Raw genomic sequence first — 12,339 nt, forward strand, 5'->3', positions numbered from 1 at the left:
CTGTGCAGATGACCTGTTTTGTGCTTCTGTTTTGACAAACATGAGATTTTATCTTGATCTTATCTTGAATGACGGCCAAGCATCTTGGCCAGTATTAGTAAAACACCAGCAACCACAAATCAGGTCAATATATGTTTGGTACTCATACATGTTCTTTCTTATTGTAGGATGGGTTCACTCCTCTGGCCATTGCTCTGCAGCAGGGTCATAATCAGGTGGTCTCTCTTCTCCTGGAACATGACACCAAAGGTAAAGTTCGCCTCCCTGCGCTTCACATCGCGGCCCGCAAGGACGACACCAAGTCTGCTGCTTTGCTGCTCCAGAACGACCATAATGCTGATGTCCAGTCCAAGGTGAGAGAGGACAGATATGGGTTTCTTTATATAGGACTTTATAAAGTTTTATAAGGATTTGGGGTCATGCATGGGCTTAATTCATTTAACTGCAATTAATTTGCGAGAAAACAAATCTGTACAACAGCTCCCCCTAGTGTCTATACTCACAACTGTCTGTATTCATATCGAAATAGAACACAATACTATTGAAGTTAAATTCAGTTAAAGGAAACTTTAAAATGATGCATTTAAAAAATACCTACTGTATGGTAATACGATGATTTAACACTCTGGGTGCTGGGTTGTTTTTGCTTGGTAAATATTGGATAGAATACACTGCTGGTTATGGTACCATGGTTAAACCATGATTGTTGCCATGACATTGCAGTAGGAAAATACCATGGTGTTCTTTTAAGTAATATTCTTATAAAAATCAGATGTGGATAGTACTTGAATATTTTTACTCTCAAGCACATTTTCAAATATCTGTACTTAATTTAAAGGAATAGTTCACCTTCAAAATGAAAATTCTGTCTTCATTTACTCAAATGATTTTCTTTCTTCTGCAAAACACAAAAGAAGATATTTTGAAAATGGTTGGTAATCAAAAACCGTTGGTCCCCATTGACTTCTATTGTATGGACACAAAACCATTGCAAGTCAATGGGGACAGACGGTTTTCTACCAACATTTTTTTTAATATCTTATTTTTTGTTCTGCAGAAGAAAGAAAGTCATACAAGTTTGAAATGACAAGATAATGACAGATTTATTTTAAGGTGAACCATCCCTTTAAGATGGAGGGCAAATTAATTAATTGGATGAAATGTTCTTTTTGCCTTTTTAAACCACTTAAATGACTTTTTTCATTATCCCTGTATTATAGACATTTTTAATGCTCTAAGATAAAAATATTATTCCATATTTTCTTCCTCCTACCACGTGTGACACCTTCAGATGATGGTCAACAGGACTACAGAGGTATTAAGACTCGCTCAGCAGAATCCTGCATCTGTCACAGCTCTTATGACAGCTACTGTATTGCTTAACGTTAAATCTTTCTCGTAAAATGCATGGAGAGAAGTCTTTTCCCTTTTAATCGGTGTAGTGCATGACACATTGTTGTTTTTGTTTTAGCGGATCTCTTTGCTTCTGTGGAAAACGTTCCTTTTTATGGGAAATTCCGGTTCATCAATACACATTTTTAATGCTGCTTTCTTTCAATGAACATTTTGAACAGGAATTATGGGTTTATTTACACAAACTTATGATTTTACTAACAAGACTTTTAGAAATGAATTAGCAGTGCATGTTTACTCATCCTAACTAGTGTTGTCACCATCTGTGCATAGAAGTCTCTCGGTCACATTGTGCTGCACCTTTTTGTTAATTGTGTTTTTTTAAATTGCACCATGTCTGTCAGAATGGAAAGGTAAGACGAAAATGGCATCATCAAACCAACTCAGTAAGACAGACATCTATATGTAAATTCCCCCATATACGTTCATCTATAGCAACCTTTGACATGTAGTGAGTAGTTCCTGACGAACATTATTTTGTTTAGATGTTTTGTTTTGTTTTGTTATCTTCTCTTTATTTCACTGTCACTGAGAAACTTCTCATCTTTCTCAAAAACTCATATGACACTGGGACTGTGTTCATATCTGAATCCTTTGATTACGGATGTAATCTCTCTGTCTCCTATTTTATCAATGTCTTTCTTTTTACTATAGTGCATGGTGTGGTTGGATCCATCTGTAGCAGCTGAGAATCCAGACATTGATACACTTTTTCATTCTTTCCTTTAGTTTTTGCACAAATGTGATGAATCATTGGAATGCTGCATGGTAGATCACAGAAGACGAAACTTAAATGAGTTCCCTTCATTCTCTTTTTCTGCTTTTTGTATCCTTTTTTATTCCTTCTTTTCTTCCCTTGTCGTTTTATAACAGAGTGGATTCACTCCGCTGCACATTGCTGCTCACTACGGCAATGTTAATGTGGCGACTCTGCTGCTTAACAGAGGGGCTGCTGTCGACTTCACAGCCAGGGTAGGATCACCTGCTACTAATGTCACCTTTATAAAATTGTCTTGTGTTAGTAAAATAACACGATTTTTTACTAATAACCTAATCTTTATAGATGTATCTTAATAACTTGCACCTGTCAAATCTGTTCTAGACTTTTTTTGTCCCTGTCATGATGGACCATTATCTTAGTGTAATGGATACAGTCATTTTAACCTCAAATATACAACACTGGCGATAGGTGTGCATTTATAAAATGAAAACATGATCAAAATCACTGAGAAGAAAATGAGAAGCACTTGTAAAATAATGGTAGACCTAGAAAATGTAAAGACACATCTTATAAAAACATAGACTGTAAAACTTTCCTGTAGTTTTACAGCAGGTTTGCCAGTAACTTACTGTAGATTTAATTTACAATTTTTTTAACATAATCTTACCTATTTCTTATATTTTCTTTTTACTAATTAGACTAAATATCTTAGGTCACTTGTTATGTAAATGTATTGTAATTTAAGAAGTTTTAAATATTTTGACAAAAAAACAAGATAAAAATGCTTGGGAAGAATGTCATTTTTTTGCAGTGTTGCTGTGCTAATGCCAGTAATGAGACCAGTCTCTTTTTGCTCATTTTGAATCTCAAAAGTCAAAGTGTTTTCATTTTGATTTAAGTTTAATCAAACTGAAAACAGTACTAATAGGAAAGTCGTTTTTAGTAGTAATTAAATCTACAGTAAGTTACTGGCAAACCTGCTGCAAAACTACAGCAAAGCGGTGAAGCATGAGTTTGCTTAATAGCTAACATTGCAGATTATATGAATGTTTGTAAGACTTTTCTTGTCTCTTTAAGCAGATAATGTCTTTAGTTTAAAGGTGTGTTTTATTTATTTGTATGTATACTTTTATCAGTATTTCCATACAGACCACTTCGGAAAGCGTAAACAACACTGGTCTGACGCTGTTCCAGAAAAACTTCCCGTTTCAGTTTTTACACTGCTTGTTTGCGCAGAATACAGAATCAAAATGTTAAACAAATATCTTTAAGATTTTATTATATATGTAAGACTTAAAAAATAAATGAACAAGAAGTGCTTGTGGACCAGTGTTAACATCTTACGAAGTGGTCTATATTTGTATATGTGGCAAAAATTATTCATTTAAATTTGCAATTTCATACAGAATGGTATAACCCCTCTTCACGTGGCCTCCAAACGGGGTAATATCAACATGATTGCCCTGCTGCTGGATAGAGGAGCGCAGATTGATGCCAAAACTAGAGTGAGTATTTCATCAGTGCCATCCATAGACTATAAAATAAGTCTGTGCCACAGCGACCCCTACTGTCTGTACTTTCTACAGCAATTCAAATCAGAGTGAAACGATCCGCCCAGAAGATGCAAATGCTTAGATACATTTAAAAAAAATTCTGTGATTATTATGACTAGATTTTCGCTTTTTACTTAAAAGTATTTACCACTGAGATAAATATATGTAAACCTTGAATTCCGACTGTTGACTGTAATTGTTTACTCTGCTTTTAAAGGGCCATACGACACGGCTAAAACAAATATTATCGTTTGTTTAAGATGTAATGCAATCACGTTATTCACGATTTAAGAAGACACAACGTCTCGTTCCCTCCATCAGGTTTATTCACACTGTATGAGTTTTTGCATCAGTAGTGCTTATGATAAGATGTTGTGCATCTGGATCTCAGTTGTGTTTTTTTAAATGTGCCGTTTGCACAAATATTTGCCTCTTTTGTTGGATTAACAGGATGGACTGACACCTCTGCACTGTGCAGCCAGGAGTGGACATGACCCAGCTGTTGAGATACTGCTGGAGAGAGGAGCTCCCATACTGGCCAGGACCAAAGTACTAAACAAAAATCTTTCAAAAACTACCATAACATAAAATGTGGTTAAACCACTGTACATTTTTTTGTGTGTCACAATTTTATGTGTTAATCTGTGTTTGTTTCTCTCAACACACACTCACACTCAGAACGGCTTGTCCCCGCTGCACATGTCAGCCCAGGGAGATCACGTCGAGTGTGTTAAGCACCTTCTGCAACACAAAGCACCTGTTGATGATGTCACGCTGGATTACCTGACCGCCCTTCATGTCGCCGCCCACTGTGGTCACTACAGAGTCACCAAATTACTGCTGGACAAAAAAGCAAACCCCAATGCCAGAGCGCTGGTAACTCTTTTCTAAAGACGATTGAGAGCTGTGAATGTGTGTGTAGACCAGTTGATAAATCTGACTGTTGTATTGTCATTCCTTATCAGAATGGCTTCACTCCTCTGCATATTGCCTGCAAAAAGAACAGAGTGAAAGTGATGGAACTGCTGGTTAAATATGGAGCATCAATCCAAGCCATCACTGAGGTAAGAATGTAGTGTATGGTAATAGTCTGTGTGGCAAAAGGGATTGGAAAATGTCCAGACAACTTTAATGTTTTTCCATGTAATGAATTATTTTACCAAAAAGTGGATGACATGAATTTTACAATTTCGTTTTACAGTGATAAAAGTGTGTTACGGATTTCAATTGTTTTTACTCATTGAAGTATTAAAGCTCTCATATCTCTCTCTTCCCTTTTAGTCTGGTCTGACGCCAATTCATGTTTCAGCATTTATGGGGCATCTCAACATTGTCCTCCTGTTGCTACAGAATGGAGCCTCACCTGATATTTGCAATATTGTGAGTACATCATTATTATTATTATTATTATTATAGACGTGGTTTATTTCCTCTCATGTTGCAGCCTTTTTTACACATCCTTTCATCACATCATTTTTTGTTCTCATTTGACATCTCCCTAGCCAAAAAAGAGATATTTAAAACTCCTCAGTTTACACAAAGTTGTATTTTTCTTGTAGTTGTGATGGTATGCTGTTTGTGTGTTGTGTCCTCAAGCGTGGAGAGACGGCGTTGCATATGGCTGCGAGGGCAGGACAGACGGAAGTGGTGCGATGTTTGCTAAGGAACGGCGCTGTAGTGGATGCCATGGCCAGAGTCAGTCATTATACAGTAACCACAATACCCACACTACCAGTCAAACGTTTTTGGACACTTGAGTGAAATGTTTCTCGTTCTTTTAAAAAACTTTTAATCTGAAAGTGTATGCTTAAATGTCTGAAATTAGTTTAGTAGACAAAAATATAATTTTGCAAACAAACATGTTTTTTTCATGACAAAACGAACATTCTATTTATTAAAAAAATGTGACTTTGACTGAATAAGGAAGAAAGAGCAGCCAATAAGAGCACAGAATAGATGGTAACTCATTTAATATTGTTTAAAAAGCATCTCAGGGTGAGACCTCAAGAAGCTGCTTGATAAAATGATAAGAAAACATTTTGGCCAATTCTTGTCAAAAAGTGACTACACTTAAAATATAACACATTTAATTTTTTTTTCTTTACATTATTCCCATAGTTCCCTTTGTTTTATTTCATAATTTTGATGAGTTCATTATTATTCTAAAATATGGAAAAAATATGAACACACAGTAAGTGAGTAAGTGTCCAAAAACCTTTGACAGTGTATAAACAAAATGTTCCAGAACTTAGAACCTTAGAACTTTTTTACCTTCATGTTTTAACCACATAAAATCACACAGGATGACTGGGTGATTTGTTTGGCTTCTTTTCTGACCCTGAAACATACAAATAATCTTAACAGTATTCATAAATTCATTTAAAAAGCAGACAGGCTTTGAATATTTGAATCGTCTTCTTTCTTGCTTACTCTCTCTCTTTCTCACTCTCACTCTGTCTGTATTTTTCACCCTCCAGGAGGACCAAACCCCCCTACACATTGCGTCCCGTCTGGGTCAGACCGAAATCGTGCAGCTGTTACTGCAACACATGGCTCACCCTGATGCCTCCACCACAAACGGATACACGCCTTTGCACATCTCTGCCCGTGAAGGGCAGCTGGACACGGCAGCCGTGCTGCTGGAGGCAGGAGCATCTCACTCTCTTGCCACAAAGGTCAGACTAAATCTGAGATACACACAGTTAAACACAGATACTGTATGTGACATTGCTACAATTATTTTGCATAGAGACTGTGTATTTGTATAGATGACTACAGATACATATTTCTCTCTTTTCTTTATAGAAAGGTTTCACTCCTCTACATGTTGCAGCTAAGTATGGAAGCCTGGATGTGGCAAAACTCCTCTTACAGCGCAGGGCACTTCTGGATGATGCTGGAAAGGTGAAAACTAAAAATATACGGCGCCATGGTTTTTTCGTAAAAATTTGAATATTCACTATTGACATTCATTATCTTTGTGTTTCTCAAACAGTACGGTCTCACACCCCTGCATGTAGCCGCTCACTATGATAACCAGCAGGTGGCGATGCTACTCTTAGACAAAGGGGCTTCATCTCAGGCTACCGCCAAGGTGCCAATCTTATGTAAATTCAAAATGACATCATTCACTGAACATGTATCCTAAAGGTTTCTTAAACATCTCTTTGCAGAATGGCTATACACCACTCCACATTGCGGCGAAGAAGAACCAAACACAGATCGCCACTGCCCTGCTGCAGTATGGAGCGGAGACCAACTCGTTGACCAAGCAGGGTGTGAGTCCTTTACATCTGGCCTCTCAGGAGGGCCACACGGAGATGGCATCCCTGCTGCTGGAGAGAGGTGCACATGTCATTGCCGCCACTAAGGTAGACACTGTTTAATGTAAAAACACTTTATATGCATTATTAACACCGTGAATGTTTTGGATAAAATATGTGCTAATGTAAATGTTTTTTTTTTCAGAGTGGCCTCACGTCACTTCATCTAACTGCTCAGGAGGACAGAGTCCAGGCGGCTGAAATACTGGTCAAGCACAATGCAAACATAGACCAACAGACCAAAGTAAGCGTACATTTGTAGGCAAGGGTGAAATTAAGCTTTAGAAGAATGGAAAGCAATTAAATTAGACATGTAATATATCAAATTGCAATTTGAAATATTATTGATTCATTTTGAATAATTTGACAATAAATATATTTTCGAAAATTAGTTATGTGACAGTATCAATTTTTCATACCATTTTCATTTCATATCATATCACTTTTTAAAAATTATACATTTACAGTTATATATACATTAACTGTATAAAGTAACCAACTGTTTCAAACAGTTTTAAAGGCAAGGATCAAAACTGTCAAGAACAATAATAAAGAATTAGAACATTTTTAACCAATATTATCTCGGCTGGCATGTTTTAGTCAAGAAAAAAATGACCTCTTTTTTACTATAACAGAATCAGTGTTTTTATTATGCTTTAGTCACCGTCTTGTAATGTCTGTTTCATTTATACTCGAATCCAGAGGCATTTTATTTCAGCCACAACAGACACGTTGTTTGTTCATTTGATGGAAAAGAAACTAATGTGCATTCTTGAAATCCAAACAATTCAAATAATAAAGTTATTAATAAAGTTACTTCTAGTTATTCATGGTATTTTGAAGTGTGCACAAAAACAATATTGTGTGTGTTTATTATCGCGATATTGTATTATTGAATAACTACCTTTACATGTCTATGTATAATTTGCATGTGGTCTGTGCACTTCAGGTAAACTGAATATTTGTTGTTTCTTGTAGCTGGGCTACACTCCTCTTATTGTGGCTTGTCACTACGGAAATGTCAAAATGGTTAACTTCCTTTTGCAAAACGGTGCTAATGTCAATGCGAAAACAAAGGTAAGAAGTTTCTTAAAAATGTATTATGTTGTTCAGTGAAGTCATAATTCAATAGTTATTTAAAATCCCATAATTAAATAATCATTTCATGATTTCATAATCTAAATGATTTGGTCACCCAAATGAGAAATGGACATATGTTGCATATTTTAAATGCTATTTTTTTATAATATTTCAGAACGGTTACACACCACTTCATCAGGCTGCTCAACAGGGAAACACGCACATTATCAATGTCCTACTGCAGTATGGAGCCAAACCTAATGCTGTCACCATGGTGAGAGACAAACTTAAAATTATTAAGAGACCATTTCAAAATTATTTTGAATTATTGAATTTAAATCTGGATTTATTATTTATAGGTATGTGTTTAGGTAAAATTAACATTTTTGTTTCATTCTGTGAACTACTAACAATATTTCTCCCAGATTTTGAATAAAAAATATTGTTTCTATTTGCATTTATTGGCAGAAAAGGAAAACTGGAGAAACAGGTCAAAACAACAGAAAAGATGCTCTGTATTTATTTAAGACCTCAAATACTGCAAAACAAGTTCATATTAATTCCTAAGCAATACAACAGTAATATTTGTACATGTATTTAGTAAAAGTTCAAAAATATTTTTTTATGTGATAACCTTAATTTTATTACAGTTTTCGTGTGTCTTGTCATGCTGTCAGTCTTTCACATTGCTGTTGGGTGACTTCATGTCACTCCGATGGTTTGATTTTGACTGAAATGTCCACAATACATCTAGAGATGTTTTCACAGCTGTATTCAGTAATATTATTTCGTCTCTCTCTCTCTCTCTCTCTCTCTCTCTCTCTCTCTCTCTCTCTGTCAGAATGGAAACACTGCACTTTCTATCGCTAAGCGTCTGGGGTACATCTCAGTGGTGGACACTCTGAAAGTTGTCACTGAGGAAATAATCAAAACCACAACTGTACGTACACATGCAGATTAAGAACTTTTAATGTATCTTTAAATCATACTGTTTATTCGTTGAATGTTGGTTTGATGGCAACTTGCACTATTGTAGACGGTGACAGAGAAACACAAACTGAACGTTCCGGAAACGATGACCGAAGTTCTGGATGTGTCGGATGAGGAAGGTAAGGTGTACAGTATTTTGATCAGTATTTTCAGAATTCATTATGGATCTATGTTAAACCTCCTGTGACTCTATAGCCATGCAACAGATGGAGGAAGAAGCTCTAACTGAAGTCTCTATGGAGTGTGAAGGTATATAGGGTGTAGATACAGAATGAACCGATGCCTTTACTAACATCACATTTGACAAAAATCTTTTCAGTTCATTCTGTCTCTATTCAGATGAGTGCTTTGGACTTTGTGTGCTAATCGAACAAGGCATGAATATCGTGTGGAGAACTAAATTTGCACTCTTGAACTAATATGTTGGTCTCAAAAATCTGTCAAACAATGAAGCTACAGGCAAGTGTCAGACAGTCACTTAGTCTGTCATCTGTCAATCATTCAGTCAATGTGCATGTGATGTGCAGGTGAGGACACAATGACAGGTGATGGAGGAGAGTATCTCCGAGCAGAAGATCTGAGAGAACTGGGTGATGACTCCCTGCCTGGACACTACCTGGACGGCATGAGCTACACACACAACCTAGACCGGTATACACATGCATGCACAGTTTTATTATATTTGTGATGACATATTCACTAATTTAGTTTTGATAAACAAGTACACACGCACACCCAATGTTTCATCTTGCTCGTTCTTTGTATTGTCCCACATCAGATCACACGAGACCCCCAGTCATCTTGGTTATAGAGGTGAAGGAATGTTGATAGAGGACATGATCACCAGCCACCAACTTAACAGGGTGAAACATCACACTCCTCATGTACAGACAAAGGGAGCTTGTAGCTCATGTAACATTTCAGTGTTTTGTTTTTATATTTCATGATGTAGTCTAATGTGTTTGTCAGGTGTCTGCTTTTCGTGAGCATGAGAAAGACTCGTATCGACTGAGCTGGGGTGCTGAACATCTGGATAATGTTGTGCTGACCGGTACTCTACTGCAGTCGGGGTTAGTACATCTCTTCTTTCTTTCTTTCTTTCTTTCTTTCTTTCTTTCTTTCTTTCTTTCTTTCTTTCTTTCTTTCTTTCTTTCAAATCCTTGCTTCCTTTTTTATTACCTTCATTCTTTTCTTCTATTCTTTCATCTCCCTTGATCACTCATCCTCTTTGTCTCTCTCTGCTATTTGTGACGTGTGTCTTGTGTTCTGCTTGTAGTCGATCAACCCCATGCCTTGACCATGACAACAGCAGGTGATTCTTCATTTCTATCCCTTTTGCCCTTTTTGCTTTCTCTTTCTCTTCATCTTTCTTTATTATATTGCATGCATTTCAACAAATATTACGCATTTTTCAAGTAGGCCCTTGTGTCTATTGAAATTGTTATAAGCATGTTTGAATTGACATGTTTTAGTGTTCATAGAGGACCTTATTAATAATATTTCTCACAAAGATTTGGTATGACTGGACACAGTATGTTCCATAAGTCTTTCACCTTTTACCTTTCTTTCTGCAGAGGCTTATCACTGCTTCATGTACAATACAAAACATTTAGCCAGTAAATTTACAAAATATATTTATTATGAAAATCATGCAATTACTGGTTTATTTTCTGCAGCATTAGCCACTAACTATAATGATGATTTCCAAACATATGGGAGCCCTATTTGCTTGATAAGTGGTTTTGCAAAACCAATGCCTGGGTGGTCTTCCGTAAGTTTGCACACCATCTTAAAAAAGTTCTTAAGTCATTCCAAACTCGCATGGCTTTCTTTTTCTACATATTTAAATGTTGATAGATTTTCAGTGATTTTACCTTTGATTAATGCTAACCATGATGCAAATAATTAGGATTCTAACTAAGATGAAAAAATGTTTTTTTGGGTTTGGGATGACACATGGGACAGAATTTTCGCTTTTGGAAGGACTGTTTCAATTATTTATTGTAAATAATTTATCTTGTGTAGTTAATGTATTGTTTTTATTACAGTAAGTCGTAGCTGATCATTTTTTACATTTGGAAGCTGATAAACAAAATAGGGACGGATTTACTAACAGCTTGCAGCAGCGCAAACGTCTCTTTTGGCGTAAAAAAACTACTGTCGCTATTTGCTAGACACGCAGTGAAAATTAGCGCTGAAAAGGCGTGGACACAGCTATTTTTGCGAGTTATTGCATATGCAATGGGAGGAGAGTATTTAAATAAATCATGCAACATGATTTACTAAGGTTTGCGCTCGTCATTGTATTTGCGGCTTTATTTAACACCCAAAAAAGGATGTTTTTTATTTGCGCTGCTCTTGGTATATTTCGTTGGTTATTATTGGAATCAGATATTGCGCCTGTGTTTTTTAATGTGCGCCTTATTAGTAAATCACCCGAAGAAATTTCCATTCCCATCTGCACTTTTTTAAAATAAAAAAAATTAAACGGGGCTATTTTGCCCTGCTTAGTAAATCTGGCCCATAGAGTGTTAGCCAATAAGTATTGACTGATTTTTTTGAGAATGAAACAAAAAAAACGTTCACTCTATTGAAGCTGGAAAGAAACATTTTGACATTTCTTTTCCCAAAATCATTTACCAAATGTTTCCTGCTTTGAACCAATTAAAAATGGTATAACTTTTTAAATAACATTTAAAAATAATGTGCATCCCTAATAACTGGTTTCAGCAGATAGCATGCATCATCTATATTGTTTGTATTGTCAGATTTCTTAATGTCTTCCTTTTTTTTTAAATCAGCTTCCTGGTTAGTTTCATGGTGGATGCCCGTGGCGGAGCCATGCGTGGCTGTCGTCACAACGGACTTCGCATTATCGTGCCACCTAGAAATTGCTCGGCACCTACACGGGTAACTTGTCGTCTGGTAAAGAGGCACAGGTTGGCCTCCATGCCCCCTATGGTGGAGGGAGAGGGCCTCGCAGGAAAGCTCATTGAAGTTGGACCTACAGGAGCCCAGTTCCTTGGGTAAGTCTGTGACAGAAAGTCTGAGCACAACGACAACATGTTCAGTATCACCAGTATCAACGTTTTTGTCTGCTTATGCGTGTGTATATCTGTTTTTGGACCAGAATGGTGTATGTTCTCTATCTTGTTGTCTTGGCTGTAAAAGCAGCGCTGTATGTCGTCATGTTTAAGTCATCACTAGTTCAGGAATAACAACAATGTTCCGGGTTTTTTTTTTAATCGCTGCGATCGGA

At 36.5% G+C, this 12,339-nt stretch overlaps 1 protein-coding gene across 12 annotated transcripts in view; it reads left to right on the forward strand.

Annotated features, from left to right (window-relative positions):
• The window catches only part of ank2a (ankyrin 2a, neuronal), a 64,677-nt gene that overhangs the window by 22,961 nt on the left and 29,377 nt on the right, over positions 1–12,339 (forward strand). For 4 of the 12 annotated variants that reach the window (XM_057332771.1, XM_057332765.1, XM_057332769.1 and 1 more), the window contains 22 exons: positions 168–353; positions 2,287–2,385; positions 3,541–3,639; positions 4,138–4,236; positions 4,366–4,563; positions 4,653–4,751; positions 4,969–5,067; positions 5,284–5,382; positions 6,165–6,362; positions 6,493–6,591; positions 6,683–6,781; positions 6,861–7,058; positions 7,156–7,254; positions 7,989–8,087; positions 8,266–8,364; positions 8,932–9,030; positions 9,127–9,199; positions 9,608–9,731; positions 9,859–9,943; positions 10,050–10,150; positions 10,357–10,392; positions 11,882–12,106. In XM_057332771.1, the coding sequence (XP_057188754.1) occupies positions 168–353; positions 2,287–2,385; positions 3,541–3,639; positions 4,138–4,236; positions 4,366–4,563; positions 4,653–4,751; positions 4,969–5,067; positions 5,284–5,382; positions 6,165–6,362; positions 6,493–6,591; positions 6,683–6,781; positions 6,861–7,058; positions 7,156–7,254; positions 7,989–8,087; positions 8,266–8,364; positions 8,932–9,030; positions 9,127–9,199; positions 9,608–9,731; positions 9,859–9,943; positions 10,050–10,150; positions 10,357–10,392; positions 11,882–12,106 (2,612 nt within the window). Of the gene's footprint in view, positions 1–167; positions 354–1,291; positions 1,316–1,757; positions 1,767–2,286; positions 2,386–3,540; positions 3,640–4,137; positions 4,237–4,365; positions 4,564–4,652; positions 4,752–4,968; positions 5,068–5,283; positions 5,383–6,164; positions 6,363–6,492; positions 6,592–6,682; positions 6,782–6,860; positions 7,059–7,155; positions 7,255–7,988; positions 8,088–8,265; positions 8,365–8,931; positions 9,031–9,126; positions 9,200–9,607; positions 9,732–9,858; positions 9,944–10,049; positions 10,151–10,356; positions 10,393–11,881; positions 12,107–12,339 lie in introns of all 12 variants that reach the window. The other 8 variants (XM_057332773.1, XM_057332766.1, XM_057332776.1 and 5 more) reach the window with 4 other exon arrangements.

Source organism: Triplophysa rosa, linkage group LG4 (genome assembly GCF_024868665.1).
Source record: "Triplophysa rosa linkage group LG4, Trosa_1v2, whole genome shotgun sequence".
Lineage (NCBI taxonomy): Eukaryota > Metazoa > Chordata > Actinopteri > Cypriniformes > Nemacheilidae > Triplophysa > Triplophysa rosa.